This window comes from Rhinatrema bivittatum, chromosome 6, assembly GCF_901001135.1.
Source record: "Rhinatrema bivittatum chromosome 6, aRhiBiv1.1, whole genome shotgun sequence".
In the NCBI taxonomy this organism is placed as follows: Eukaryota; Metazoa; Chordata; class Amphibia; order Gymnophiona; family Rhinatrematidae; genus Rhinatrema; species Rhinatrema bivittatum.
The window spans coordinates 62,263,403-62,290,949 of record NC_042620.1 but is presented as its reverse complement, the minus strand read 5'-3'; the positions used below and the strand labels follow the sequence as shown (position 1 = coordinate 62,290,949).

General features: G+C 41.8%; 1 protein-coding gene across 3 annotated transcripts in view; it reads right to left on the bottom strand.

Annotated features, from left to right (window-relative positions):
• Nucleotides 1-19,507, bottom strand: part of KYNU (kynureninase) — a 227,840-nt gene extending 208,333 nt beyond the window's left edge. For all 3 annotated transcript variants that reach the window (XM_029605405.1, XM_029605408.1, XM_029605407.1), the window contains exons 1-3: nt 19,413-19,507; nt 18,894-18,950; nt 2,619-2,808 (exon numbers count right to left, since the gene is read on the bottom strand). In XM_029605405.1, the coding sequence (XP_029461265.1) occupies nt 2,619-2,787 (169 nt within the window). In that variant the 5' untranslated portion in view covers nt 2,788-2,808; nt 18,894-18,950; nt 19,413-19,507. The remainder of the gene's footprint in view (nt 1-2,618; nt 2,809-18,893; nt 18,951-19,412) is intronic.
• Nucleotides 19,508-27,547: the final 8,040 nt, after the last annotated feature.

Below are 27,547 nucleotides of genomic sequence, written 5' to 3'. Positions count from 1 at the left end.
GAAACACTCCTTGAGATTAACGAGCAGCAGATTTGCAACAAATTGGAAAAATATTTTTTTCACTTAATGTACATTCAAGCTGTGTATTTTATTGCTGGACGATGTAGTCAAGAGTACTAGCATAACTGGGTGTAAAAAGGGTTTGGGAATTTCCTCAATTGAAAGTCAATAAATAGTTATTAACCATGTGACTCCAGGAAACTCACATTTATTTTCTCAGAGTAAGCAATAAGAAAATGGACCTACTTTTTAGGACTGGCCACTGTAGAAGACAGAATGCTGGGCTCAATGGACCTTTGGTTTGACCCAGCATGGCAATTATGGTCTTATGAGATTCAAGTATTGGAGATTCAGGAACACCAGGGTCCATGAGAGTTAGAAAGCACAGCATAAGGTCAAGGGAATCCTTAAACTCCAGACTAAAGGAGGAAAGACATTCCAGGCAAGAATCAGTAATACCCTTGACATCTCATTGCCTATTTTGGGGTTTCTTCTGCCAAAAGCTATAATTTTTTCAATAAAAAGGCTCTTTGGGATGGGGAATAAAAATGATCGGTCTGGACAAGAGCTAGGTCTAACTTTAAATATTTTTATTTATTTATTTATTTATTTATTTATTTATTTATTTCAGATTTTTTATATACCGGCATTCGAGACCGCAGTCACATCATGCTGGTTCACATAAAACAGGGGTGCATAGTATTATTCACATAAAACAGGGGTGCATATTCTAAAAGACGCTCTCACTTTATAAGTTCATAAGATCCAAGGCAGTCTAGAGGATGGGAAAGGAGTAAGACAAATTCAGTTCTCAATGTCAACGGGACTGGATCAGTAGAGGGAAGAACCTCAGGGGTGGGATTGCATTTGTGAGGAATTTTGGTTTAAATATGTGAATGGACTCTGGAAAATGTTTTGAGCTAGATTCTTGTTATATATCAAGGCCAATAAGATTGCAATTATAAGGAAGTTATTGCTTGAAGGGTCCTTTTTATTTTGTGGTGTTGATTTTATTTATTTAGAGGGAGATTTTCAAAGGTACGCAAGGGCTTACACATGGACCCCCGATTTTATATCATGTTATAAAACCGGGGGTCGGAGTACGCAAGGAGGTGCACACTAGTGCATGCTGCGTGCGCCGACGCCCATGGCCTTCCCCCGTTCCCTTCCCCTTAATCTAACCTTCCCACCCCTTCTCCTAACTTTCCACCCCATAGCCCTATTCTAACACCCCCCCCCCCCCGACATGTAACTTACCTTTTGCACCTGCCTCTGGGCAGGTGCAAGTTGTGAATGCCGGCAGCCTTCCGGCACGCCATTCTCCGACACAGCAGCAAATGGCTGCTGTGCCGGAGACCTCTGGCCTTGCCCCCACCCCACCCCCGGACTGCCCCTTTTTTAAAGTCCCGGGACTTAGACGCATTACAGGGCTTTTTGCTCGTCACCAGCCCTTTATAAAATAGGCCCAGCATGCTTAACTCGATTTACGCACGTAGAGCTTTTAAAATCCAGCCCTTATTTTTGTACAACCACATCCTGAGTGGACATACCCGAGAAATTTGTTTTAATATAGATAGGAGTGGACTATAACTGTTTGCTAGGTGCCTTTGGAGTGTGACTTATGTGAGCTGTGTTAGATGGGAAAGTTGAATCTTAAGCTGGTGTTTCTATTACTTTCTTGAACAGTTTATCATCAATTACTGATTCTAATCCAGGAGCTGACTTGGGGGTGATCTTTGATAACAACTGCAAATTTTTTCAACTTCCACTATTTTTTCAGTAAGGACTTTATTTTTGCAACACGCTATCTGTGTCAAGATTCTCCTTGGAATTAAAGCAGCTGAATCCACTTCCATTCTGCTATTGAGAATGCCCCCCAGATAACCTTTGCAAATATATTTTGTGCATATTCTTTAGGGTTAATTCTGAGAGCCCAACCAGTTAGGAAACCTTGAGAACTAGAAGAATTGCTTATCCCTGCTATAGATGATTCTTGCTGTACTTGATGTCATCAGGCACCCAGAAAGCACTGTATTTTTTATGCCTTTTCCTAATAGAATCACCCTAAAGCCTAATTTATTTTCATTATAGAGAATGTGTAAACAAGAGAAACATTTGACTTTAGGTTAGAGGACAAGCCTCCTCTAAGACTAAATTCCTCTGTGCCACCCATATGACTGTAAGGTGACTCGGGTAGCAGTTGATGCCTGCACTTCCACCTAGTGCTTGGCACGTTTATTTATTCTTTTGGTTTATAAATCATTCTTCCAACATTGTATCACTTTCCCAACATACCGAAGCCAATATGGCCCTGATGAACAGCAGACTCTGCAGTGCCATGATTGTACTAATCTTTATCATTTTAGCCAAGAAATTGAAATAATCTGAGCTTCAAATAAAACATCAACTTCATGTTACAGTGAAAGCATTTTCAAATTTGTCTCTAAATAAATTCTTCAATAGTTAAAGATATTTCTTTTTGTGGATTTAAAGTACTCAGAATTAGTTTCCCAAAACACTGGAGAAAATACAGTTTCCTTTGGGGTGGAATGAGCACATTATCTGTAGAAAGAGCTATGATATTAGTAATTTTCCTAAATACTTATAGACATCCTTACCTGAAGGCAGATGTTTGATTTTTGGAATATGGAAACAGTCTTTAAGATGTCTCAATTTATCTTGTTCATCTAAATGGAAAGCAAGTTTCTTATCTATCGGGCTACATCCCAGCTGAGAGGCTGTTTTCTCCAAAATAGCTGCTGGTGAGCTGTACGATAATGGATCCATTTTTCAGTAGTTCAGCTTTATCTTAATAAACAAACAAAACAAAAAAAAACCAGCAAAGTAAAAATCACATGTCACAGTGGTTATTCATTGTCACAAAAGACAATATATCTTCTTATAAAAACAGTTATAGCAGATGCTGATTGCTGCGGATGTTAAGAGATTAGAATTAAAATATAATTTACAACAATGAACAGTAAATTAAGCATGAAAATACTAGTATTGAAAGCGCTGGAATTAATTCCAATTTTTATTGAAGCAAAGCAAAGATCCAGATTGCAGTGACAGTTAACTAAGTAGAAAAAGTAAAAATCACCTGTGTTCAAATTGTAATATATAAAAAGGAATCAAAGGTCACAGGACATTCTCATGTCCTGCCCAGGGACATGTTTTATGTTTTGAATAGCATAATGGTAATGGCAAGTGAAGTCAGAACTTTTGGTCTCCCCTCTGTACACAACCTCCTTTAACAACCTTACCCCAATATTAGCACACAACAAATTAGTAGAGACATGTACTGTAGATATCATGGCCACAGCTTTATTAAAATGTAGAAATGTTACCATTTCTGTACTAGCAAACTATATAAAACTTAGAAACAAAGAAATATGATGGCCAGAAAAGACCATATGGCCTGTCTTGTCTGCCCATTCATAACAAATATTTACCTCTACAATCCCTACCACTCCCCCTCAGAGATCCTCTGTGATTCTCTTGTGCTTTTTGGGATTCAAATATTAGGGGCCAAATTTTAAAAGGTGCGCGTGGGCGTAGATTTGATCGCGCAACCTGGAGCGAACAAATCTACGCCGGATTTTATAACATGCGCACATGTTATAAAATCCAAGGTCGGCGCGTGCAAGGGGGTGCACAATTGTGCAACTTGCGCGCGCTGAGCCACGCAGCCGTCCTCTGTTTCCTCCAAGGCTGCTCCGAAATCACATGAAGCAGCCTCGGAGGGAACTTTCCTTCTGCCTCCCCCCATCTTACCCTCCCCTCCCCTACCTAACCCGCCCCCCAGCCCTACCTAGAACCCCCTCTTACCTTTGTCGAGTAAGTTACGCGTGCCGGCCGACGGCCAGCCCACGATTCCGGGCACAGCAGCAAATGGCCGCTGTGCCTGGAGGCTCCAGCCATGCCACACCACGCCCCAGCACCGCCCATGCCCCACCCATTTTTGCAAGCCCCGGGACATATGTGCGTCCCGGGGCTTGTGTGCGCCGCCAAGCCTATGCAAAATAGGCTCGGCGCACGCAGGGGGTATTTTAAGTGAATCCGCCCCAAGGTGAATACAGTGGTTTTCATTTGTTTTTGTTTTTTTTCCCATGAATTTTGTTCCATTTAATGTTTATTTCATTTATTTAGTTAAAAGAAAACCAACAAAATAAACATTAAAATAAAAAGGAAATAAAAAGAAACAGGGCCTCACGAGGTCTCCTGTCAACACCCAAAAAATGCTAAGGCCAGGAACTTCTCCAGCTCCCACTTACCCTGTTCGGTAGGGGGGAGGATACGCTGACAAGATCTAAGAGTAGGCTGAAGCCTTGGCCTTACGTAGACCTAGGCCATGGTAGGTTACCATGACCTCGGCCTAGGCTCCTTGCAAAGCCCAAGGTGGAAGCTTGATCCCAACATCAGAGCTTAGGCTGGATACCAGAGCCTCGGACCAGATGCTGGGGCCTAGACCGGAGGATGTAAGTCCTCTTTGTTTTCTTTCTTCAGTCTTATTTTTTTAAATGATAGCATCCGCTGCGGATGCACTGGAGTAAATTAACTCTGGTGCATCCTGCTCCATGGAGGGCACAATTTTTGGGAATGGCTGTTCTAGTCTTATCTGGCTAACTAAGCCAGATAAGGCTGAAAATTGGCAATTATATGGATAAATTAGCCATATAAGTAACTCCATCCCGGAATACCCTGATCCCACTCTCATCCTGCCCATTACATATCCAGCTATTTTTTTAAACACGTGTTTATTAACTGTTTATTAACTGTTTATTATATTATATTATTATATAAATAAATAGATATATATTTATATATAAATATAAATAATATTATATAAATATATATAAATATAAATATATAAATAATATATATTTATTATATTATATTATGTTATGTTTATTAACTGGATAAACACATGAAAAAAGGAGCAACCATGGTCAAATATTCATACAGTGCCACTTAGCCTGCTATGTGGTGATGAATATCAACCTCAATTTCCTAGATTACTCTTGGGTCTACCCTCTTTCACCTTCATCCCATGACCCTTGTTACAGAGCTTCCTTCTATTAAAAAAGTCTGCCTGCTGTGCATTAATACATTGGAGTATGTCTCTATTGTTCTCCCCATCCTTCCTTTATCCAAAGGGTATACATGTTTAGATCTTTTTCCCTAAATACTTTAGAATGTACACCATTGACCATTTTAGTAGGTACCCCTTCGACTGACTCCACCTGGTTTATAACCTTTGATGGTACGATTTCCAGCTTTGCAAACAGTAATCTAGATAAACCTTATATAGGGTCAATATTGTCTTCTTTTTCTGCTAATAATTCCTCTCCTTATGCAGCTAAACATCTTTCTGGCTTTTTCCATTGCCTTATCTGCCAGTTTTGCCATCTTACGATCATCAGATATGAACAACAGCCCTGGATCCCGCTCTTCTTTCTTGCTTAGAATTTCACCTCCTATACTGTACCAATCCCTTGGATTTTTGTTGCCCAAATACATCTCTTCATTTTTAAGTATTAAATCCTAGAGGCCAGATTTTAGATCATTGATCAAGCTTTGCTGGATCACTCCTCATGTGTTTCATACTTTCTTGGGTGTCTTATGTTGTTTCAGATATTAGTATTACCTGCAAAAACCAAACATTGCCTATAGTCCTTCTGCAATATAACTTTTAAAAATATGGGAAAGAGCTAGTGCAAAGACCAATCCTGAAAATTAAACCTGTAAAGATTTTCATGCAGCTCATTACTATACCTGCATTATTGGGGGTAAAATAATGTACAGCGTTTAAAAGACCTCGTTATGTCTATTGTAAGGGGTTTATCAAATGGTAAACACCTAATGTGGCTTGGTAAATGACCTAGCTGTTCAGCAAACCCAGAAGAAGTTGAAGAGTTTGTCAAACTAATTTTCAAACATTTAATTAAAAAAATTAAAATAAATTGTGCAGATTCCTCAAAATCAGCACATCTGCATCAGATTTTGAACAGATGTGTCCAAGTCATAGTGTAGACAGTTAGTAAATGTATTATGTATTTCAGGAAACTGGCATGACCCTAGCAAATCTGCATCAATTCTGATTTCGCCATCATACCTGAGAAAAATCTGAAGAATCTGACACATTTGAAAGAAGCTGATGATCTGCCTGATTCAATCTTGACCTGGAATGTTTCATATCTCTCTGCTAGGAAGACTTGTTAATGAAGGATAAGACTTTGTTTTTTATTTTATAAAGAGAAATGGATGAGTCTACGTGTACTGCCCTTGTCACTTTAAGAGAACCTTTATTTTGTGCCTCAGTTGTGACCCCAAATATACAGTCATCCCAGGTCTTAAAAAGTGAAGGCATGAGTGAATAAAGCCTAAAGTTATTGATCCAAGCATTTTATAAATGACACATTACAGCCCCTGAAGCCTTTTTTTTTTTTTTTTTGATAAAATTCTATTTCTGCTTTAAGCTATATCAGCAGGTTTAGGCTTGTGCTTTGCACTGATATCAGTAACAAAGTAGCGTCATCCTCCACTGCAGAGCCTCAGAGCCAGGGCAGCAATCTGTACTCTGGAGGAGAAACAGCTGGTATATCTGCTACTTTTCAAACTCCTTTCTATTTTTCCCATATTCCTATCTCACACTCTAAACTTTACTACTATACTTTTAGACTGGGAGTATAACTTTCATACAAATGTGCATGGCAGCATATATTCATATATATGGCCACAAGCAGATCTATACAAGTACTTATGATATATGCACATTTTATAAAAAATACATAACTCTATCTCACAACATATTTATTTATTTATTTATTATTTATTTATTTATTATTTTTATATACCGACATTCATCTCAATTGAGATATCACACCGGTTTACATTCAGGTACTGTAGGTATTTCTCTATCCCCAGAGGGCTTACAATCTAAGTTTTAGGCTTAGGTGCAAATACCACAAAAATAAGTGTGCTTGTGTGTGGGATAGTGAGCGAGAGACAGTAAGTATACATATGTGTGGAAGAGTGAGGGAGAGCATGTGCGTATGTGGGGGACTGAGAGAAAGCATGTGTGAGTATGAGAGGGAGCATAAGTGTGCACAACTACCCTATCTACTCTCTGCTTGCTAATTCATGACAATTTCAGAGCATCTGAAAATCAAAAGTTCAAAGGTATAGATAACAGGAATTTTTTTTTAAATCCTTATTTTAATTGTTAGGTGTTGCTTGATATGTCTGTTTTGAAGTATTTTATTGATGTTTGGAAGATTTTTTAATATGAGTTTTAAATTATTAAATGTTATTCTATTTATTAATTGTTTTGAATTAATCTTTTTATTGGTATGGTTTTACTAATTTTGTTTTATGAGGAATGGTAATGTTTCTGTTTTTTACATTGTTGCAGTGCATACAGAATTTGGCTTGTTGCAGTTTCCAGTTCAGATTTTTTTTGCACATTTCTATTTATAGTGTATGGCCTTTTTATTCTGTATTTGAGGATCTATCTGTGTTTTGCATGTGTGACTGAAATGAGTTATTCATTAGTTTGTAGTTTCTGTAGAGATCTACTGCAGCTTGTTTTTCTAATAGGGGGTGCATTACTATTTTAGGCCTGGAGTACTATTTATAGTATTAACTTTCATAGATAGGGTTGTTGCTGTTTGAGTGGCAAGCTGAGGGTCATGCCCATGCTCAAGATTAATTACAGTAGGCTTAATGCCATATAAGTTCCAAGTATCTCTTACTTTTTTGCATGGTTTTCTGGTTGGCACATCAGCAGTGCATGTAAATATAATATACATATTGTAAGTGATATTTTTCCTTAGAAGACTGTGCTTTGAATATTCTTTTTCATGTAAAATCTATTATAAATGCATAATTTTTAATTGTGTTTGGGAGGAGGTGTGATGGGATGCGGGTTGCAAGGCTGTAAGGGTTTCATAGGGCATCTAATACCTTTGCACTGGCCATGGGCATTGCTGTACAGACAATGAACAGAGTCTCCCAACTCGTGGTGTCATGTGTTGTGTAACGGGTGAGGGCGCAGTTTTTCACTTGGCCATAGATTCCAAATTGCCTGGCCTCAGCTCTGTTGTTGTGTAAGAATAAAAGTTGTGCAAGTGGAAAACTGGAGTCCAGACTGTGATTCTGTTCTCCAGCCAGCTGTGCTCTGTGATAGGCTCCTAGACTGGAGTTGGGAGAGCTCTGCTATGTCTCTGAGGGTCTCCTTTATGTACTTCTCTGTCTGCTACTCTGTCTTCATAGATTGGACTCATTCATTTTCTAAGAGCCAGGAGCTCTATTTACCAGGTACATATGTACAACCTCTCACCAACAGGTAGACAATCATACATGTGACACTCAGTGGAAAAGACTGCATAACCTCCATCTCAATGCTGAACTTCTGTCTGCATCTTAATTTGCGTTGCGTTTTTAAAGCTGCTTAAGGAGTGGATACGTTTATATCTAATGCTTTTTAAATATGATTATTAGGCAGGGGCAGATTGCAGGAAAACAGCACCCTGGGGGATTTTTTTCAAAACCAGCCCACTGGGTACCTGACTTCCTTGTGCACTGTCCCTACAGCTCGTGTTTCAAGAGCTCCCAAAAGCCTGCCCCTTGGGAACTGGAATCTGGCAGAACTGAGACAAAAAAATTCAAACATAGATTTCACATTTTTCCTAAATAACTAAGAAGTAGTGCACAGCGTAGACCAGGAGAGAACAAAGAGTAGCTGTCCCCCTTCCATCAATGCAATCGATTTGGCTCCCCATAAGTTTGGTTGCATCTCTCATTCCTGGTCTAGTGTTAGTCACTTGCCAACCAATCAGCTCTTGAATCAGTTGTCAAATGAGACAATCACACTTCCAGCCAGTGTCAGACACACACACACACACACACACACACACACACACATTCTCTCTCTCTCACACTCTGAAACAAAGACACATACACATTCTGTTGCTTTCAGTATGTAGATGTGTCTGTGTCTCAGCAAGAGAACATGTGTGTGTCTGTGTGAGAAAGACTTATACCAACACACACTCTTTGACACAAAGTATGAGTGTGGAATGGGAAAGTCACTGACCCAAAGCAGCACAGCTCCAGATGGACTACTGCTTTCCCATGTGGAGCCAGTGGAGCCAGGGCTGGTATAAGATTATTAGGCACCATAGATGAACTTTACAACCTTACACGCCCACTTCAGCCACTTCCTCTCCATACCCAATTAATATTTATGTGCTTATGAATAATTTAACATGAACGAGGACAGCCAAAGTACAGTCTTCAGAGGTAAAAAAAAAATCACATTTATTATATTTATATGTGATGCTATAATGCCAACCAGAAAACCCTGCCAAAAAAAAAAAAAAGGATATGGAACCCATATTTCTTCTCAGTAAACTAAAAAGCCATGGGATAGGAGGTGTTGTCTGATGTAGATTGGTAACTGGTTAAAGACAGGAAACAGAATAGGACTAGATGGTCAGTTTTCCCAGTGGAGAAAGGTGAATTGTAGAGATCTGTCCTGGGACCAGTGCTGTTCAACTTGTTGATTAATGATCTAGAAAGTAGAGCGATAAGCGAAGTAAACAAATTTGCAGATTACCCACAAATATTCAGGATAATTAAAATACAGTCAGATTGTAGAGAACTACAGAAGGGCTTTGCAAGACTGGAGAATTGGACATCTAATGGCAGATGAACTTTAATATGGACAAATGCAAAATAGTGCACAGAAGGAAAAATAACCCTGATATTAGATAAACAATGATGGATTCTGCATTACAAATAAGTACCCAAGAAAAAGGTCTAGGAGTCACTGTGTAGACAGTAGATTGAAATCCTCAGCTCAGAGTTTGATGGTAGTCAAAAAAACAAAGAGAATGCTAGGAAAATTTTGAAAAGGAATGGAGAATAAAAGCGAGATCATCAGAATACCTCTGACAGATATCTACATTTACATTTGTTGTTATTTATAAATCACTGGAAGAACTAGACGATTAACAAGAATACAATCATAATATTAAAATATATTAATATTAAAATCATATGACAAATAACATAAAATCAAAATAAAACTAAGAGGTAAAAAATAGCAAACTAAAATATCATAAGTAAAACAACAACATAGAATAAACATCAAAAACAAATAATATAAAATGAAATACAGACTTAAAAATATGCTAGGTTAAAAAGAAAAGTTTTGACTTGCTTTCTGAAAATCTTACTAGAGTCACATTGCCTGATGTCAAAGGGAAAGGAGTTCTAGAGAGTGAGCCCAGAGTTGGAAAATGCACACTCTCAAGTAAAATGGAGCTGAGCGATTCTTGGAGATAGAATCTCAAGGAGACCACATAGGGATGATAGCAAAGATCATTGATGTGACAGCATCTTGAGTGTAATATTTCAGTTATTCTGGTATGGTGGCATTAGAAATGGTATAGAGGAGGATGACAACAATAATGAAGGGGATGGAACAGTTCCCTTAAGGAGAAATACTCAACAGGTTAGTACTCTTCAGCTTGGAGAATATGTTTTCCAATTTGTTTTAAATCTGCTACTTGTTATTTCAGTGAGTATTCTGTAGTTCTTGTGTTATTTGAAAGAGTAAACAGTTGTTCCTTATTTGCCTGTTCTTTTCCACTCACAATTTTGTAGACCTCAATCATATCCTGCCTCAATTGTCTCTTTTTTCACTTAATGCACAATCAAGTAATGGAATTCACTGCCTGAGGATGGGATCAAGACAGCTAGCATAACTGAATTTAAAGAGTTTGGACAAGTCTATGGAAGAAAAGTCCAGAAAAATCCACCACTTGTCACAAGGAGGTAGCAGCAAAAAATTGAATCTACTTTTAGGGACTGGCCACTGTTGGAGAAGAGATATTGGGCTTGATGGACCTTTGGTCTTATGTTCTTATGACATTATGTTACACATGCAGAACACAAATAGACCCTCAAACACAGAATAAAAAGACCATAAGGAGGAAACAAAAACTGAACTGGAAACTGCAACAAGCCAGTGCAAAGATAAAAAAACAGAATCGCCATCTTTCCTCATAGAATATCAAACAATAAAATAAAAAAATATAAAACGTAAACCAAAATACTAAAACCAAACAAAAATAATAATATATATTTCAACTGAGCTGACAAATAGAACATCAATAAAATATTTTTAAAACAGTGGACACATTTAATAACATCTAATTATTTAAACTAATAAGGATTAAAAATCCCACACTCTTTATACATGGGAACTTTTGATTCCTATCACCCTGAGATTGTCGAAGATCAGGCACACACACACACTAACATACATGTTCATTCTCCTAAATACTCTGTCATATACACCCTCACAAACATGTTCTCTCATACCCACTGACTCACCAATACACTCTCATGCTCTCACACATGCACTCTCGCATATGCCTACTGACACACACGCACTCATACATGCTCAAAATTCATACCAGCTTAAATAGATACTCAATGACTCATGCTCACTCTGCTTCTTAATAAGTTTAAAAAATAATCTTTTACTTACTTTTACATTGGTGGTCAGGGGGTATTTAAACAGGGCCCCAAAAGGCTAGACTCTGGATAGGTGCCCTGTTACTGCTCCAATAGGTAGTGAAGGAAAATTGGTTATTACCTCCTAATATTCTTTCTTGTAATACCGCAGATCATTCCAGACCAGCGGGTTTATATATCCCTACCAGCAGATGGAGGCAGAGACCAAAACCTTGAGGCACTGCTACTTAGCCAAGAGTGCCACCTGCAGTCCTTCAGTATTAACCTGTACCCAAGCCAAAATAAATATCAACCCCTTAGGGTGAACTAGAAACTAGGGTTGGAATACCCTGAACTGAACCACGTCAATGCCGCAACCAAAACTCCTGCCAACTGTGGAACTCAACTGGATTAAAAATTGTCAATAGCAAAAAAAATGTATTTATTTATTTATTTGCAGCATGCATTAGAAACCCAGATGGGAGTCAGTCTTTTGGTAGCCATGCCGGGATGGGCCTCTGGAATGATCTGCAGTATTACAGGAAAATATATTAGCAGATAATAACCAATTTTCCTTTCCTGGACATATCCAGATCATTCCAGAGCAGTGGGATGTACCAAAGCTTCCCTACACTGGATGGGACCCCGAAAGCGAACGCTTTTCCCTAAATTAGGCGACTCTGGAGTGCATGCATCCAGGTGATAATGCCTGGTAAAAGTGTGGAGCGAGGACGAGATGGCTGCCCTACAAATCTCCTGGGGAGAAAGCAACTGACATCATGCCCAAGAGGTTGCTTGCGCTCACATGGAATGCGCTTTAAGGTCTTCGGGACAGAGCGGCCCTTGCAAATATAAGCCGAAGAAATTGTGTCTTTTAACCAGCGGGCCACTGTAGCCTTCTACACCATTTCCCCTTTCTTCGCTCCACTGAACAAGATAAAAAGGTGGTCTGACCGTCAGAAAGAATTAGTGACCTTCAGATAATGCAACAAGACGCAATGAACATCAAGGAGGTGAAGGTCCCTGTCCATTGTAGGATCCCTAGACCACTCAAGGAAGCCCGGTAATTCCACCATCTGATTAAATTGAAAGACTGATACCACTTTAGGCAAAAAAGAAGGCACAGTACGCAAAGACACCTTGTCGCTGGAGATCCGCAAGCTCTGAAATTCATCTGGCAGAGAAAATGGTCACTAGAAAGACCATCTTCAAAGTAAAATCCTTCAGGGTGGCCCAAGCCAGAACCTTGGATAAACCCTGTAAAGGCTCAAAGGGTGCATCACAGTGAGCCTGCAGCCCAGAGCTAAAACCTGGACCCACAGCAAACTGTAAGCCAGAACCTTGGATAAACTCTGCTGCAGGAAGGACAAAATGTGTGAAACAGAAGCCAACAGAGGATCCAAATGCTCGTCCAGCAAGGGATATAACATGAACATCACTCTCCCCAGCTTCAAGCCCGCTTCTGGGGAATCCCACTCGCGTATAATGAGCTTTTGAATCTTCTTAGGAATGGGAAAAGCACTAAGAGGATGCCCTTGCCGTCCAACTCCTCTGGATCCAACTTGATCCCCAGCTAGACTGACACCTGGGGAATGAGAGGGCGCAATTCCTCTCTTTTAAATAGGCAAACTACACAAGGGTCATCTCCATCTGCCCCAGAAGTATCCACAGCATCCGGATCATCCTTTGTGGCATCAGGGCTAGGATTCAGACCAATATCTGAGTCTACCTCTGGGTCCTCCTGCGGCTCATCCGAGTCCTCCAGATCCCTAAGGACAGGGTCCAGATGAGAATATTTCCTGCTAATGAGCATACTAATCTATATATTAAAAAATGTGTCCAAAGTTCACCAAGCCCAGCATCCTTTCTCTGTCAGTGGCCAATCCAGGTCACAGGTACCCAGCAGATTCCAAAGAGTAGATTTCTTAATGAATTTCCCAAGTCTACCTGGCCTAGTACCAATTTAACTTTTTTGAGATGGGGGCGACCAGAAGTGTACACAACACTAAAGGAGATGTCACACCATGGATTGATACAGGGCTCTTATGTAGAAAGCTTAAATCCAGAACCTCCAGGGTAGCATTCTCTGAAATGCTCCCTGTTCCACGCGCAGGTCACCAGAGGCAAGCAGAGCTCCGGAGTCTCAATGTGTGGATGAGACAATGGTGCAAGGAGGAGGGATTCAGTTTTGTTAGGAACTGGGGAACCTTTTGGGGAAGGGGGAGTCTCTTCCGAAGGGATGGGCTCCACCTTAACCAGGGTGGAATCAGACTGCTGGCGCTAACCTTTAAAAAGGAGATAGAGCAGCTTTTAAACTAGAACAAAGGGGAAAGCCGACAGTCGCTCAGCATCGCATGATTCGGAGAGAGGTATCTTTAAAGGATACTAATGATGCAATAGAATTAGGGCATCCCGACAGTGAGGTTCCAATAATTAGAAAAGTAGTCCAAGTGCCTGTAACTAAAAACTCACCTGAGCTAAAAAATTCTAACTTATCCCTATCAATTAAAAAGCTGAATGAAAATACAAACAAAAAACAAACTTTGAAATGTTTGTATGCTAATGCCAGAAGTCTAAGAAGTAAGATGGGAGAATTAGAATGTATAGCAGTGAATGATGACATAGACTTAATTGGCATCTCAGAGACATGGTGGAAAGAGGATAACCAATGGGACAGTGCTATATCGGGGTACAAATTATATCGCAATGACAGAGAGGAGCACTCGGCAGGAGGTGTGGCGCTTTATGTCCGGGATGGCATAGAGTCCAACAGGATAAACATCCTGCATGAGACTAAATACAAAATTGAATCTTTATGGGTAGAAATCCCTTGTATGTTGGGGAAGACTATAGTGATGGGGGTATACTACTGTCCACCTGGTCAATTTGGTGAGACGGACAGTGTCATGCTAAGAGAAATTAGGGAAGCTAACCAAATTGGTAGTGCAGTAATAATGGGAGACTTCAATTACCCCAATATTGATTGGGTAAATGTATCATCGGGTCACGCTAGGGAGATAACGTTCCTAGATGGAATAAATGATAGCTTTATGGAGCAATTGGTTCAGGAACCAACGAGAGAGGGAACAATTTTAGATCTAATTCTCAGTGGAGCACAGGATTTGGTGAGAGAAGTAACGGTGGTGGGGCCGCTTGGCAATAGTGATCATAATATGATCAAATTTGATTTAATGACTGGAAGAGGAACAGTGTGCAAATCCAAGGCTCTCGTGCTAAACTTTCAAAAGGGAAACTTTGATAAAATGAGAAAAATTGTTAGAAAAAAACTGAAAGGAGCAGCTACAAAAGTAAAAAATGTCCAAGAGGCGTGGTCATTGTTAAAAAATACCATTCTAGAAGCACAGTCCAGATGTATTCCACACATTAAGAAAAATGGAAAGAAGGCAAAACTATTACCAGCATGGTAAAAAGGGGAGGTGAAAGAAGTTATTTAAGCCAAAAGATCTTCATTCAAAAATTGGAAGAAGGATCCAACAGAAGAAAATAGGATAAAGCATAAACATTGACAAGTTAAATGTAAGACATTGATAAGACAGGCTAAGAGAGAATTTGAAAAGAAGTTGGCTGTAGATGCAAAAACTCACAGTAAAAACTTTTTAAAATATATCCGAAGCAGAAAGCCTGTGAGGGTGTCAGTTGGACCGTTAGATGATTGAGGGGTTAAAGGGGCACTTAGAGAAGATAAGGCCATCAAGGAAAGATTAAATGATTTCTTTGCTTCGGTGTTTACTGAAGAGGATGTTGGGGAGGTACCCGTAATGGAGAAGGTTTTCATGGGTAATGATTCATATGGACTGAATCAAATCACGGTGAACCTAGAAGATGTGGTAGGCCTGATTGGCAAACTGAATAGTAAATCACCTGGACCGGATGGAGTACACCCCAGAGTTCTGAAGGAACTAAAAAATGAAATTTCAGACCTATTAGTAAAAATGTGTAACTTATCATTAAAATCATCCATTGTACCTGAAGACTGGAGGATAGCAAATGTAACCCCAATATTTAAAAAGGGCTCCAGGGGCGATCCGGGAAACTACAGACCAGTTAGCCTGACTTCAGTGCCAGGAAAAATAGTGGAAAGTGTTCTAAACATCAAAATCACAGAACATATAGAAAGACATGGTTTAATGGAATAAAGTCAGCATGGATTTACCCAGGGCAAGTCTTGCCTCACAAATCTGCTTCACTTTTTTGAAGGAGATAATAAACATGTGGATAAAGGTGAACTGATAGATATAGTATACTTGGATTTTCAGAAGGCATTTGACAAAGTTCCTCATGAGAGGCTTCTAGGAAAAGTAAAAAGTCATGGGATAGGTGGCGATGTCCCTTCGTGGATTGCAAACTGGCTAAAAGACAGGAAACAGAGAGTAGGATTAAATGGACAATTTTCTCAGTGGAAGGGAGTGGACAGTGGAGTTCCTCAGGGATCTGTATTGGGACCCTTACTTTTCAATATATTTATAAATGATCTGGAAAGAAATACGACGAGTGAGATAATCAAATTTGCAGATGACACAAAATTGTTCAGAGTAGTTAAATCACAAGCAGATTGTGATAAATTGCAGGAAGACTTTGTGAGACTGGAAAATTGGGCATCCAAATGGCAGATGAAATTTAATGTGGATGTGCAAGGTGATGCATATAATTACATGCTATAATTACACAATGTTGGGTTCCATATTAGGTGCTACAACCCAAGAAAGAGATCTAGGTGTCATAGTGGATAACACATTGAAATCATCGGTTCAGTGTGCTGCGGCAGTCAAAAAAGCAAACAGAATGTTGGGAATTATTAGAAAGGGAATGGTGAATAAAACGGAAAATGTCATAATGCCTCTGTATCGCTCCATGGTGAGATCGCACCTTGAATACTGTGTACAATTCTGGTCGCCGCATCTCAAAAAAGATATAATTGCGATGGAGAAGGTACAGAGAAGGGCTACCAAAATGATAAGGGGAATGGAACAACTCCCCTATGAGGAAAGACTAAAGAGGTTAGGACTTTTCAGCTTGGAGAAGAGACGACTGAGGGGGGATATGATAGAGATGTTTAAAATCATGAGAAGTCTAGAACGGGTAGATGTGAATCGGTTATTTACTCTTTCGGATAGTAGAAAGACTAGGGGGCACTCCATGAAGTTAGCATGGGGCACATTTAAAACTAATCGGAGAAAGTTCTTTTTTATTCAACGCACAATTAAACTCTGGAATTTGTTGTCAGAGGATGTGGTTAGTGCAGTTACTATAGCTGTGTTTAAAAAAGGATTGGATAAGTTCTTTAAGGAGAAGTCCATTACCTGCTATTAAGTTCACTTAGAGAATAGCCACTGCCATTAGCAATGGTAACATGGAATAGACTTAATTTTGGGGTACTTGCCAGGTTCTTAAGGCCTGGATTGGCCACTGTTGGAAACAGGATGCTGTGCTTGATGGACCCTTGGTCTGACCCAGTAAGGCATTTTCTTATGTTCTTATGACAATTTCCAGTTTATTTTCCATTGCCTTCCAAATCATGTCTAGTATTCTATTTACTTTTTTGACCACTGCCATACACTGTATTGAGGATTTTATTTTATTGTGTACAGTGACTCAAAGATTCATTTTCTATGTAGTGACACCTAATTCGGAACCCAGCATTGTGTATCTACAATCAGGATTTTTTTTCCCTATGTGTATCACTTTGCAGTTGTCCACTTTAAATTTCTTCTGCCATTTTGATGGCAAGTATTCCAGGCTTGCAAGGTCTTTCTTCAGTTCCTCACAACCTGCTGATATTTTAACTATTTTGTAGTAGATTTTAAAAACCAGGCGCATGCAAAAATCAAGAGATGGGTGCATAAGTTGGGATTGTGCAGGCTCACTGAATTTTAAAATCCACCCAGATGCATGTGTATCTCCTGTTGCACACCCATCTCACTCGATCTGGTCTGGGAAAGGCATGAGTGTTTCAGGGTGTGGCCAAGAGATGTGCATAAATATATTTATGCGCTCCAGTGCACACGCAAGCCTAGTGCCATGTAAGTTTACTTCTGCTATGGGGGAGGCATAACTTCAAAAATAAAAAGAACTAGTCATTTCTAAAGGTTCAAAGGGTCTGGTATTTCTTGATGAAGTGCAGGCTATTAAATCTGGGGAGGTTAGAAGATATAGCGCTTAACTGGACAAACTGGTGGATAAACTGGTGAAAGAGGCAATGGCATGGATCCGGCGCACGTCCACTTAAAATTTACGCATGTGAGCACGCATCCAGTGTATTTATGTGCATGCTATAAAATCACCACATCTCTTGGTGTGCGCTGATACACACGCGCCAATGTGTACCAGCTCGCCAGTTTGAAAGTTACCATCCATGATTAATTTTAGGTCATGTGCAAATCTGATCACCTCACTCATTGTTCAATTTTTCAGATCACTTATAAATATATTAAAACGCACAGGTCCTGGTACAGATCCCTGGGGCACTCTACTATTTGACAATACAGAGCATTTAGTCATACTCTCTGTTTCTTGTCTTTTAACCTGTTGTCAGTCTACAAAAGGACATTGCCTCCTATCCCATAACTTTTTAATTTCCCAAGGAGTGTCCCAAGACTAACTTTCTCAAATTTCTTCTGAAAATCCAGACACACTACACATGTTTTCTTCTAGCACTATTTAAAAAAATAATTTTAAGTCAGACATGAATTTAATTCATAAGTGGGGAAAAAACAATCCCACTGTGTGGTAGCAACTCAAAAACACCCTTTCTAAATCTACGCTCTATAACACAGTGTATATTAATAGAGTCTCAATTAAATTTAGAAAACATGCATGAACAACATGCTAATACAAAATACTGCAATAAGGCCTCTAGCTTTTGAAATCTGTATGCATAAAATCTCCATGGGATGGCACCAAATCTCCCTAAAAATCATTTTTGAAACAGAAGTAAAATGCTTAAGCATGAAGATCTACAATAAACATGTGCAAAATATAAAAGTTTCATTTCCCTGGGTTTTTCAAAATTTAACACATTCAGAAAAAATTTACAATAGGCCTTCCACAGTATGTACAATGCAGAGATGTATGAACATTATCAGTTTTGAAGAACATTGAAGACGTAAAAGATTTTTAAAAAATTAAAATAAAGGAAAGTGAAAGTGCAGAAAAAGTGACTAGTTTTATCTTAGCTGAAGAATTTTGCTGAGTAGACGATTAAGTGGGCAGCTCAGCCAGTTTTATGGGTCAACCTCTTGAAAACAGGTTTCTTGTCTAAGCAACAATTCATTTCACAAAACATTTATGACAAGGTACTGTGTGGATATCTTATGACTTGTAAATAAAATTCTTTAAAATGGACTCACCAATATTTGTAGTTTCCTTTTTACAGACACACGAGATAATAGTCCAAATTCAAAGAACTGAAAAAAAAAAGAAAATGATCAACAATGCAGATACATGATTACTCCTTGCCATCATATATTCTTAATTTCTGAATTTGCATTACAAACTGCAAAGCATATGCTAGCACGACTTTGCTTCCCATTATTTGGGAACTGATTTGTGTCAATTCTTTCTAAAAAAAAAAAAAAGAAAAAAAATTACTTTGTTTGCCCAATCACCAAATGATTTCAGAAATAAAACCCAACATCTGAACCGCAATTTGTTTTATAATGTTCTACTTTTGCTTGTCATCATTTTTCTATTTATTATTGAAGCTGCACACAGGTCATGCATACTAAAAATACTTCAGATAAAACAGTAAACGAAAGAAGCAAACGTATTTTTTTTTCTAAATGTTCTAGGCTTACAACTGCAGCTCTTTGTAGCCATTTCTATTGTATTATGACATTTCTATAAATAAAAATCTGATCTGTACCTACCGATTTGCCCAAATCTCCAAAGAGCTTGAGTCAAAGAACTGAACATTCGCCCTGATAGCTTCTTAAACTCAGATCAGTTCTAAGCAGGGAATGTGAGCACACCCATTGCAAGGGCCAATAGTGTTTTCAGAGCAAAGGTTAATTCTATCACCTGCTGAGCAAGCAGATTGAGATATAGTATGTTTTTCAAAGGGTTTTGCCCATCCTGCCTATTTGTCAAATCGTCAGTGCAAATAAACATAATGTGTAGACGGTTTTTAAAAGGTATGAGAAAGAACAGTACAAAAATATCTGCATGCATTGTGCAGGGAACATCACATGAGTTAGCAATTTTGTATCTATTATCCTGTACAAAACAAAACGGAATCCTGAGTAAATGTTAATGTGTGCTTTGGGAAGGTGATATATTTTGTTTAGTAGGTTACTGCAGGGATCTCCAAACTACAGCCCACCAGCTGCATCCGGACTGCAGAGCAACCTTTTCCAGCCTGCAGTCATTTGCACGTGGAAGGCCAATACTGTGCAGCCACAAAAGAGAAGTGGCTGCTCCCTGGACCAGCAAAAACAATAAGTGAGCCACATCGCCTGCTGTGCAAAGTAAGTTAACACTGTAACCAACCTTATGTGGAGGTGCAGGAAATCTGAAGGGAGCCTGAGGGGTGTAAACATGAATCTCGAGCTGGCTATTCCCAATGCGCTGACTCCTCTCTGTGCTGCTATGGCAGGGTGGGCTCAGCTAGGCTTTGCTGGGAGATAGTGCCGAAATGATAGGAGGCACTAGGGTTGCCAACTTTTTCACAGACCAGGACTGAACACTCAAGGGACGAGGGGGCATAACCCCTCCCCCTCATTTGTGTAAATTTGCATAAAATAAAATCAAGAAATATGAAAACACATGTATGGACTTTTCTCTCTCTCTCTCTCATACACACACACTAAAACAGGGGTCTTCAAACTCAGTCATCAAGGGCCTCAATCCAGTCAGGTTTTTAGGATTGCCACAATGAATATGCATGAAATCTGCATATACTGCTGCCATTGTATGCATTAGACCTCATGCCTATTTATTGTGGAAATCCTAAAAACCTGACTAAATTGCATCTCTTGAGAACAAAGTTTGGAGACCTCTGCTCTCACGCACATGATTAATTAGGAAATGCATTTATTTAAAATATTTTCTATACCGTTGTTTAGTAAAGTACCATCACAATGGTTTACATAGAGGCACGTATATTTAGTTTGGTTAAAAAATGTATCTATGAAAGTGCCATTACAGTGTCGGTACATGCTTATATAATATAAGTTATTAAATAGATGACATGGATCTAGTCCATTTATATGATTAATAGGGAAATCATACAAGAATGTGCTTCAACTGAAGTTCTCTAACAGTATCATTTGAGTATATAAAAAGATAAAAGAAAAAAATAGAATGTGCGACCACGCATCTCGGTAACCTTGTTCTGTGTTTCTTATTCTCCGTTCTCATTGTAAAATGCTTTTCTGAATAGCCATGTTTTTCAGCTTTTTTTTGAAGAGTTTTGGATCACTCTGTAATCTTGTTTCTGCTTACTGAGACTCACACTCCCACCCACACACGTGTTTGCAGACCAACAGGCTGGGGAGGGATGACTGGCTCCAGATCAGGAGGGTGAGAGATCGGTTGCATTCGGAATAGGGGTTGGAATTGCTCTAGTGTGTGTGTGTGCGTGCATATAAGATGAAGCCTAGAGAGAGAGGGAGATGGGAAGAGGGGCATCAGTTACTCAAGGGATGTGTGGGCGTGTGTTGCTCAAGATGGGGAATTTTTCTGGAATAACTGGGATGTTGCAGTACTCGCCCTTGGCAAAACGAAGGGGCAAAGGAAATGATGCTATTAGGGAGGTGTATGGCAAAGAGGAGACCAGAGGGATGCCGAGAAGGAAGGGGTGGGAGCCAGGGAAGACAATCATCCAGGATGCACCATGCCAGGCCTGGGGTAGTACCACCAATGTGCCTCATCTGGGCAACAGTAAGGAGGTGGTAGAAAGAGTAGGAGAAAAAGGGCTGAAAGGTGAAAAGAATGGATGGGCAAGAGAGGTGAGATCTGGAAGCAGCGGGAAATGGCTGGTGTCAGGTGAGAAGGGGGGGCTGAGGGAAAAGGTCAAGGGGAGTCGAGAGCAAGAGGCAGTGGGAATAGGAGGAGACAGAAGAGGATGGGGAGAGAGGAGGAAGCTGGGGGGGAGTCCTTTCCCCAACAGCTTTTTCCTCCTTCAGCAAATCCTCTTCTCCCTTCACCCCTCCCCACCTCCATTGCGCTTACCCCATTCCCCTATACTTCCCATTTAGTCACCCATTCTCTCTCTGTCTTCTGTCTCTTCTCCTTCTTCTCTTCAGCCTCCCTTCTACTTTCCCCTATTTTATCTTCACCTCATTCCATCTCCAGTCCTCTTGCTCTCTTTAACGCCCCCCACCCCACTCATTGCTCCTGCTTTGCTCCCCAGACACCAGCTCTCCTAGTCCTCCCATCCATCTATTTTCCATACCTGTGGTCCCTGTGCTGATGGTTGCAAGTCTGGCTTGGATTGACAATAGTGGTGCTGACAGCCTGAGCTGGACAGCAGCAGATCCCCATGTGACGATGGCAGGCGGCAGTGTCTTGTCAAGTCCCATATGCTTCATGGCAGAACTAAGGCAGCAGTTCCCATGCTGCACAGTGTGCATTCAGGGATTCAACACAGCTGCCATGGCAAGAATCAGAGAAGGCTGAGACTTAGCAGCAGCAGCACCAGCAAAAAGGATAAAAACGTAAACTGTTATTTTTTTTTAACTTGCTTGTAGCGGATGTAACGTCCCTTGTAAGAAGTTGCAGGCAGGGAGAGGATCAAAGCTCACCTTGCCAATCATTCACTGGCAGCAGCTCTCAAATTGGTGGGGTAGCTGGAACAATGGACCAGTGAACCACCCCTTTCCGAAGCTCATGCCCTAGGCCAGCGCTTCTCAACCGGTGTGCTGCTCTTCCTTCCCTGCTGTTGTTGCCGCCGGGCTAACAGCACGTTCAAGCCCAATGGGAACGGCAGCGGTGTTAGAGGAAGCTGTGGCTCCTGCGGCTGGACTTTTCTTCTTCCCACGCCTGCCCCGGAACAGGAAGTGATACGCAGAGCAGTGCGCGGGAAGGAGAAAGAGCCATGCTGCGTGGAAAAGTAGCGGCAGCAGCAGTATCGGCCCCTGAGCAGTAGCATGGCCCAGAGCAATCGAAGCAGCCAGCAATCAGCAAAGGAGACAGCAGTATCCCGTGGCCAATGGGATTCTTCTTTCTTGGCCTGCAGGGGCTGGAGGAGGCTGCTGCAGCTACCATTTGTGCCTCAGGGGGAGGGGGGAGGTAGTGAGTGAGAGAGAGAAGACAGCCAGCTTGTGTGTGATTGAGAGCATGCATTTGATTGAGAGCGTGTGTGTAATTGCGAGCATGTATTTGAGAGCATGTGTGTAAGTATGTGTGAGAGAGAGCATGTGTGTGATTGAGAGGAACTGGCCAGAGAGGTGATGTATGTATATGTGAGAGACAATAAAAGTGACTGGTCAGGGAGATGATTGGAGTGTGTGTGAGAGAGTGAGAGATTGGTCAGGGAGGTGACTGGTGTGTGTGTGTGAGAGAGAGAGTGAAAAAGCATGGAAATGAGAAATCTGGGTATGTGAGAAAGCAGGGAGTAAGAAGCCTGGTGTTGTGGGTGTGTGTGTGAAAGAAAGCATGGGAGTGAGAAGCCTGTATATGTGAGAGAGAGCATGGGAGTGGGAAACCTGTGTGTGTGTGTGCGCATGCATGAGAGAGAGACTGGTTGGTAAGGTGATGGTATGTGAGAGAGACTGGTGTGTGTGTGTGTGTGTGTGTATGTGAGAGAAAGAAAGTGATTAAGGGAATGAGAAGCCTGTGCATGTGGAGAGAGTGAGCATGGGAGTGAGAAACCTGGGTGTGTGTGTGAGACACAGTTTTATGGTTTAGCGGTGTTTGGGTGGATTCTTGGGTACTATGGCAGATGACCATGCCCATGGGGAGGGGCCCCATGGGGAGCCACAGTACTGGGCTAGACTCGGACGCACAAATACAGAGTTAGATCTTTATTGTACAGCTTGATGTATACCACCAGAGGTGGCAGTAGTGAGGTGATCCAGAGGTAGCAGTCTCAGGACCCTCGGCAGAGGGAACCCGTCTCACCACGTTGGTATAGGGGGATTCCGGTGTAGGTTTCCCAGCAAGGCAATGCTGTAGATGAGACAGACTGAGAGTTAGATTACTCACTAGATGGTAGCTATAGGTTGGCGATTCCACCAGGCAGAAGTAGATGGTACAGGCACCGAGGCAGGGAGAGCAGGCCCTCGAGGAGCGAGTACCTGATTTCAGTAAGGCACCTGAAATAAAGCAGAGGGCCCCCGAGGAGCGGGTACACAGGTTAGAGATTACCCCGAAGGGCAGAGAGAGAGCTTCCAGTGGCAGCACGGAAGCGGCAGAGTAGTTTAGTGAGCAAGCAAACAAGTACAGGCTATATAGCCGGATGGCATGATGTCACTTGAGGGGGACGCCCCCGAGGTTCGTACCATAGCTGGAATAAAGATGTGGGTAGCACGCGTGCGGGCACCCTAGGAGGTCCTTGGGAGAAACTGTTGTTATGTGTGTTTTAGTGGATCCTTGGGTGCTGTGGAGATGACCACGCCCACGGGGAGGAACCCCATGGGGACCACAGCACTGGGCTAGACTCATACACAAAACACCGGAATTGAACTTTTTTATTATACAGCTTGAAGTACAGGTGGTAGTGGTGAGTTGTAGTCTCAGGGACCTCGGCAGAGGGAGCCCTTCTCTCCTAGATGACGTCAGGAAGTTCCGCAGCAAGGAGATACTGTGGATGAGACAAATGAGAGGTTAGAGTACTCACTCTGTGTTAGCTGTTATGGATGTGATTCCACCAGATACTTGTCGTAGGTACAGGCACTGAGGCAGGGAGAGCAGGCCCTTGAGGAGTGAGTACCTGTTCCCTGAATGGCACCTGAAAATAGAACAGAGGGTCCCTGAGGAGCGGGTATCCAAGTTAGTACTAAAACCCCAAAGGGCAGAAGGAAGGCTTCCTGCAGGCAGCAGGGAAGTGGCAGAGAAGCGCAGACAGGAACAGTTTGTGTCCATTCGAGTCTTTGCCCACTCGATGAGCTAGCAATCTTGAGAAGTAGATATACCCAGATTGATGTGATGTCAGATGAGGGAACGCCCTCGAGGTTCGCGCCACTGGGCGTACTTAGACATGGGTTGCATGCGCGCGCACCCTAGCAGATACCTGGGAGGATCAATGGCATACGCCTGCACCATGGCCATTCTGGGGACGCCAGAGAGGTCGGCTTGATGATGCTGTGGTAGCCATCTTGCCCAGGTAAGCTGGAGGAGCCGAGATAGGGGTGCGACAAGCGGGCGAAGCTGTCGAAGAATGATGGTCACAACAGTACCCCCCTTCAAAGGGCGTCCACGCAATGACCTACCAGGTCTAGGTTTTTGCGGATGTAGATGATGGAAATCCTATAGCATCTTCTTATCCAAGATATTGGATATTGGAGTCCAAGAGTTGTCTTCTGGGCCATAACCATCCCATGACAGGAGGTATTCCCATACTGTGACTTGTTTTCTTACATCGAGAACTGCATCAACTTTGTATTCAATGTCTTCTTCTGCATCTACTGGAGTAGAGTCAGGTATCTTGTTGGAAAATTCACTGAGTATCACTGGTTTCAATAGTGAGACGTAGAATGCATTGTGGATCTTTAAAGTAGCTGGTAGCTTCAGACTGTAGGTGAGGTTGCCCAGTAGTCAGAGAATGGGAAATGGTCCAACAAAGTGAGGAGCGAATCGAGCTGAAGGAAGTTTGAGTCTTAAATATTTTGTTGAAAGCCAGATCTTGTCACCAGGTTTGAAGTCTGAAGCCTTGCGATGATGGGCATTGTATCCTTTCTTGGCTCGTAATCCTGCTTTCATAAGCATCTCTTTAGTCTGAGCCCAGAGTTGATGGATATCTGTAGAAGTTGTTTGTGCTGCTGGGACTGGCACTGATAACAGAAGTGGCAGTAGTGGTAATGGTAGTCGTCCATAGACCACTTCGAATGGTGTTGATCCAGTGGATGTTGCTGGATGAGAGTTTGTGGCAAATTCTGCCCATGGCAACAGTTCACTCCAATCATTCTGTCGGGTGTTCACGTAGGCACAAATGAACTGTTTGATTGTCCTGTTCATCCTTTCTGTTTGGTCGTTGGACTGAGGATGATATGCTGATGTGAAGTCGAGGGCTATATCGAACTTCTTGCATAATGCCTTCCAGAAGTTAGCTGTTAACTGAACTCCGCGATTGGAGACTATGTGCTTAGGAAAGCCATGCAGGCGGAAGATGTGTGTGATGAATATTCGGGCGAGCTCCATGGTAGTGGGTAAGCCTGGGAGAGCCACAAAATGTGCCATCTTCGAGAACCTGTCAACGGTTACCCAAATGGTGTTGTTCCCTCCTGATGATGGTAAATCTACTACAAAGTCAGTGGCAATATGTGTCCACAGTTCTTCAGGGACCGGCAAGGATTGGAGGAGACCCCATGGATGTCCTGGTGGCATCTTCTGTTTAGCGCTGTTTGCGCAAGAAGTGACGTAGGCGAACGTCTCCCCTTTCATGATGGGCCACCAATAAATGGTTTGCAGTTTAGACAACGTCCTTTGTTGCTGTTGCGTCCGTCACTGCTCGACGCCTTCACTCCACCCTCTCTACCTCTGTGGCGACTCCCTCTGGGTCTGATGGATGGTTAGCTGCCGCAGAGTCTTCTTGCCATCTCCCTATGGCGTCCCCGGACCGGCTCGACGCTGCGGATCCGCCATGTTGCCTGATGACGTAGGGCACGTGCGCGCGCGCTCAGATTGATGTACCAGCAAGGGCGCGAACCTCGGGGGCATCCCCCTGAGATAACTTCATCCGCTTCCAATATAAAAGGTCTCAGTATTTGCTAACGAATCAAGTTAGCAAGGAGAAAGTCTTCACTTCAAGCAAGGATTGATAGCGGGGATTGATTTGGACTCGCTTGTCTATCTTCGCTACTCTGCCTCCTCGGACTTACCAGGGGTACCCACTCCTCGGGGGCCTCACTCTCTTTTCTTTATTTCAGATTGCAGATAGGAACCAGTACTCGCTCCTCAAGGGTCCATGTTCCTGGACACTCTGAAGATTCTCTACTACCTGGAAGCTACCACTGATACAGACATTTGTGAGTTACCATCGCTCTCTCAGAGCTTTCCCTGGAACCAGGTACTCACTCCTCGAGGGCCTAACCCTTTCCAGCTACTGAGCTTCCTTAAGACCTTATGTGAGATTTGTCATGGCTATGAACACAGCATACCCTGTCTACTCACTATCTGTAGTTTCTCTACAGCTCAGCAACCCTGGGATCACTGTTCCAGTACCTGAGGGACTTCAGCCCTGCCGGGCATATCAGCTCACTACTGCCACCTCTGGTGATTCTACTAACCTGTCTAATAAAAGAACTATCTGTGTCTGTCTCCATGCCCAAGCCTAGCTGGTGGTCCCTCTCAGGATATCCTCCTGGGGGCACAGTCATCTGCCATTGGGATATGGTCTGATATAACTAGCGTTTCTATCTCTGCGTTTGACACGGCAAAAAAATCTTGTTTGGAGATGAGGATGTAATCTAAACATGAAAGTGTGTTGTGGGATCTTGAGATATGCGTGTAGTCCCGTTCATGGGGATGGAGTGTTCGCCAAACATCTAAGAGAGCCAGGTGGTGACAAAGAAATGCCACTCCTTTCCCCCCCCAACAATTTTTTGGGTTGGGGTACTCTTGTCAAGGGACAAGTCATGAACACAATTGAGGTCTCCTAGGACATACAGTGTGCCTTGGGTGTGGATATGAAGTAAATTACACAGGGTCTCGAAAAATTTATGATTATAGTCATCCGGGGCATAAATATTGCAGATGGTGATGGGTCTACTATTCCAAACCCCTAGTAAGATGAGATATCTGCCCTCTGGATCTGGGATGGATAGGGAAACCTGAAAATTTGCAGTTTTATTAATCAATATCGCGACCCCTCCTTTCCTGTGGGGGGCCGCTGCATATAAGCATG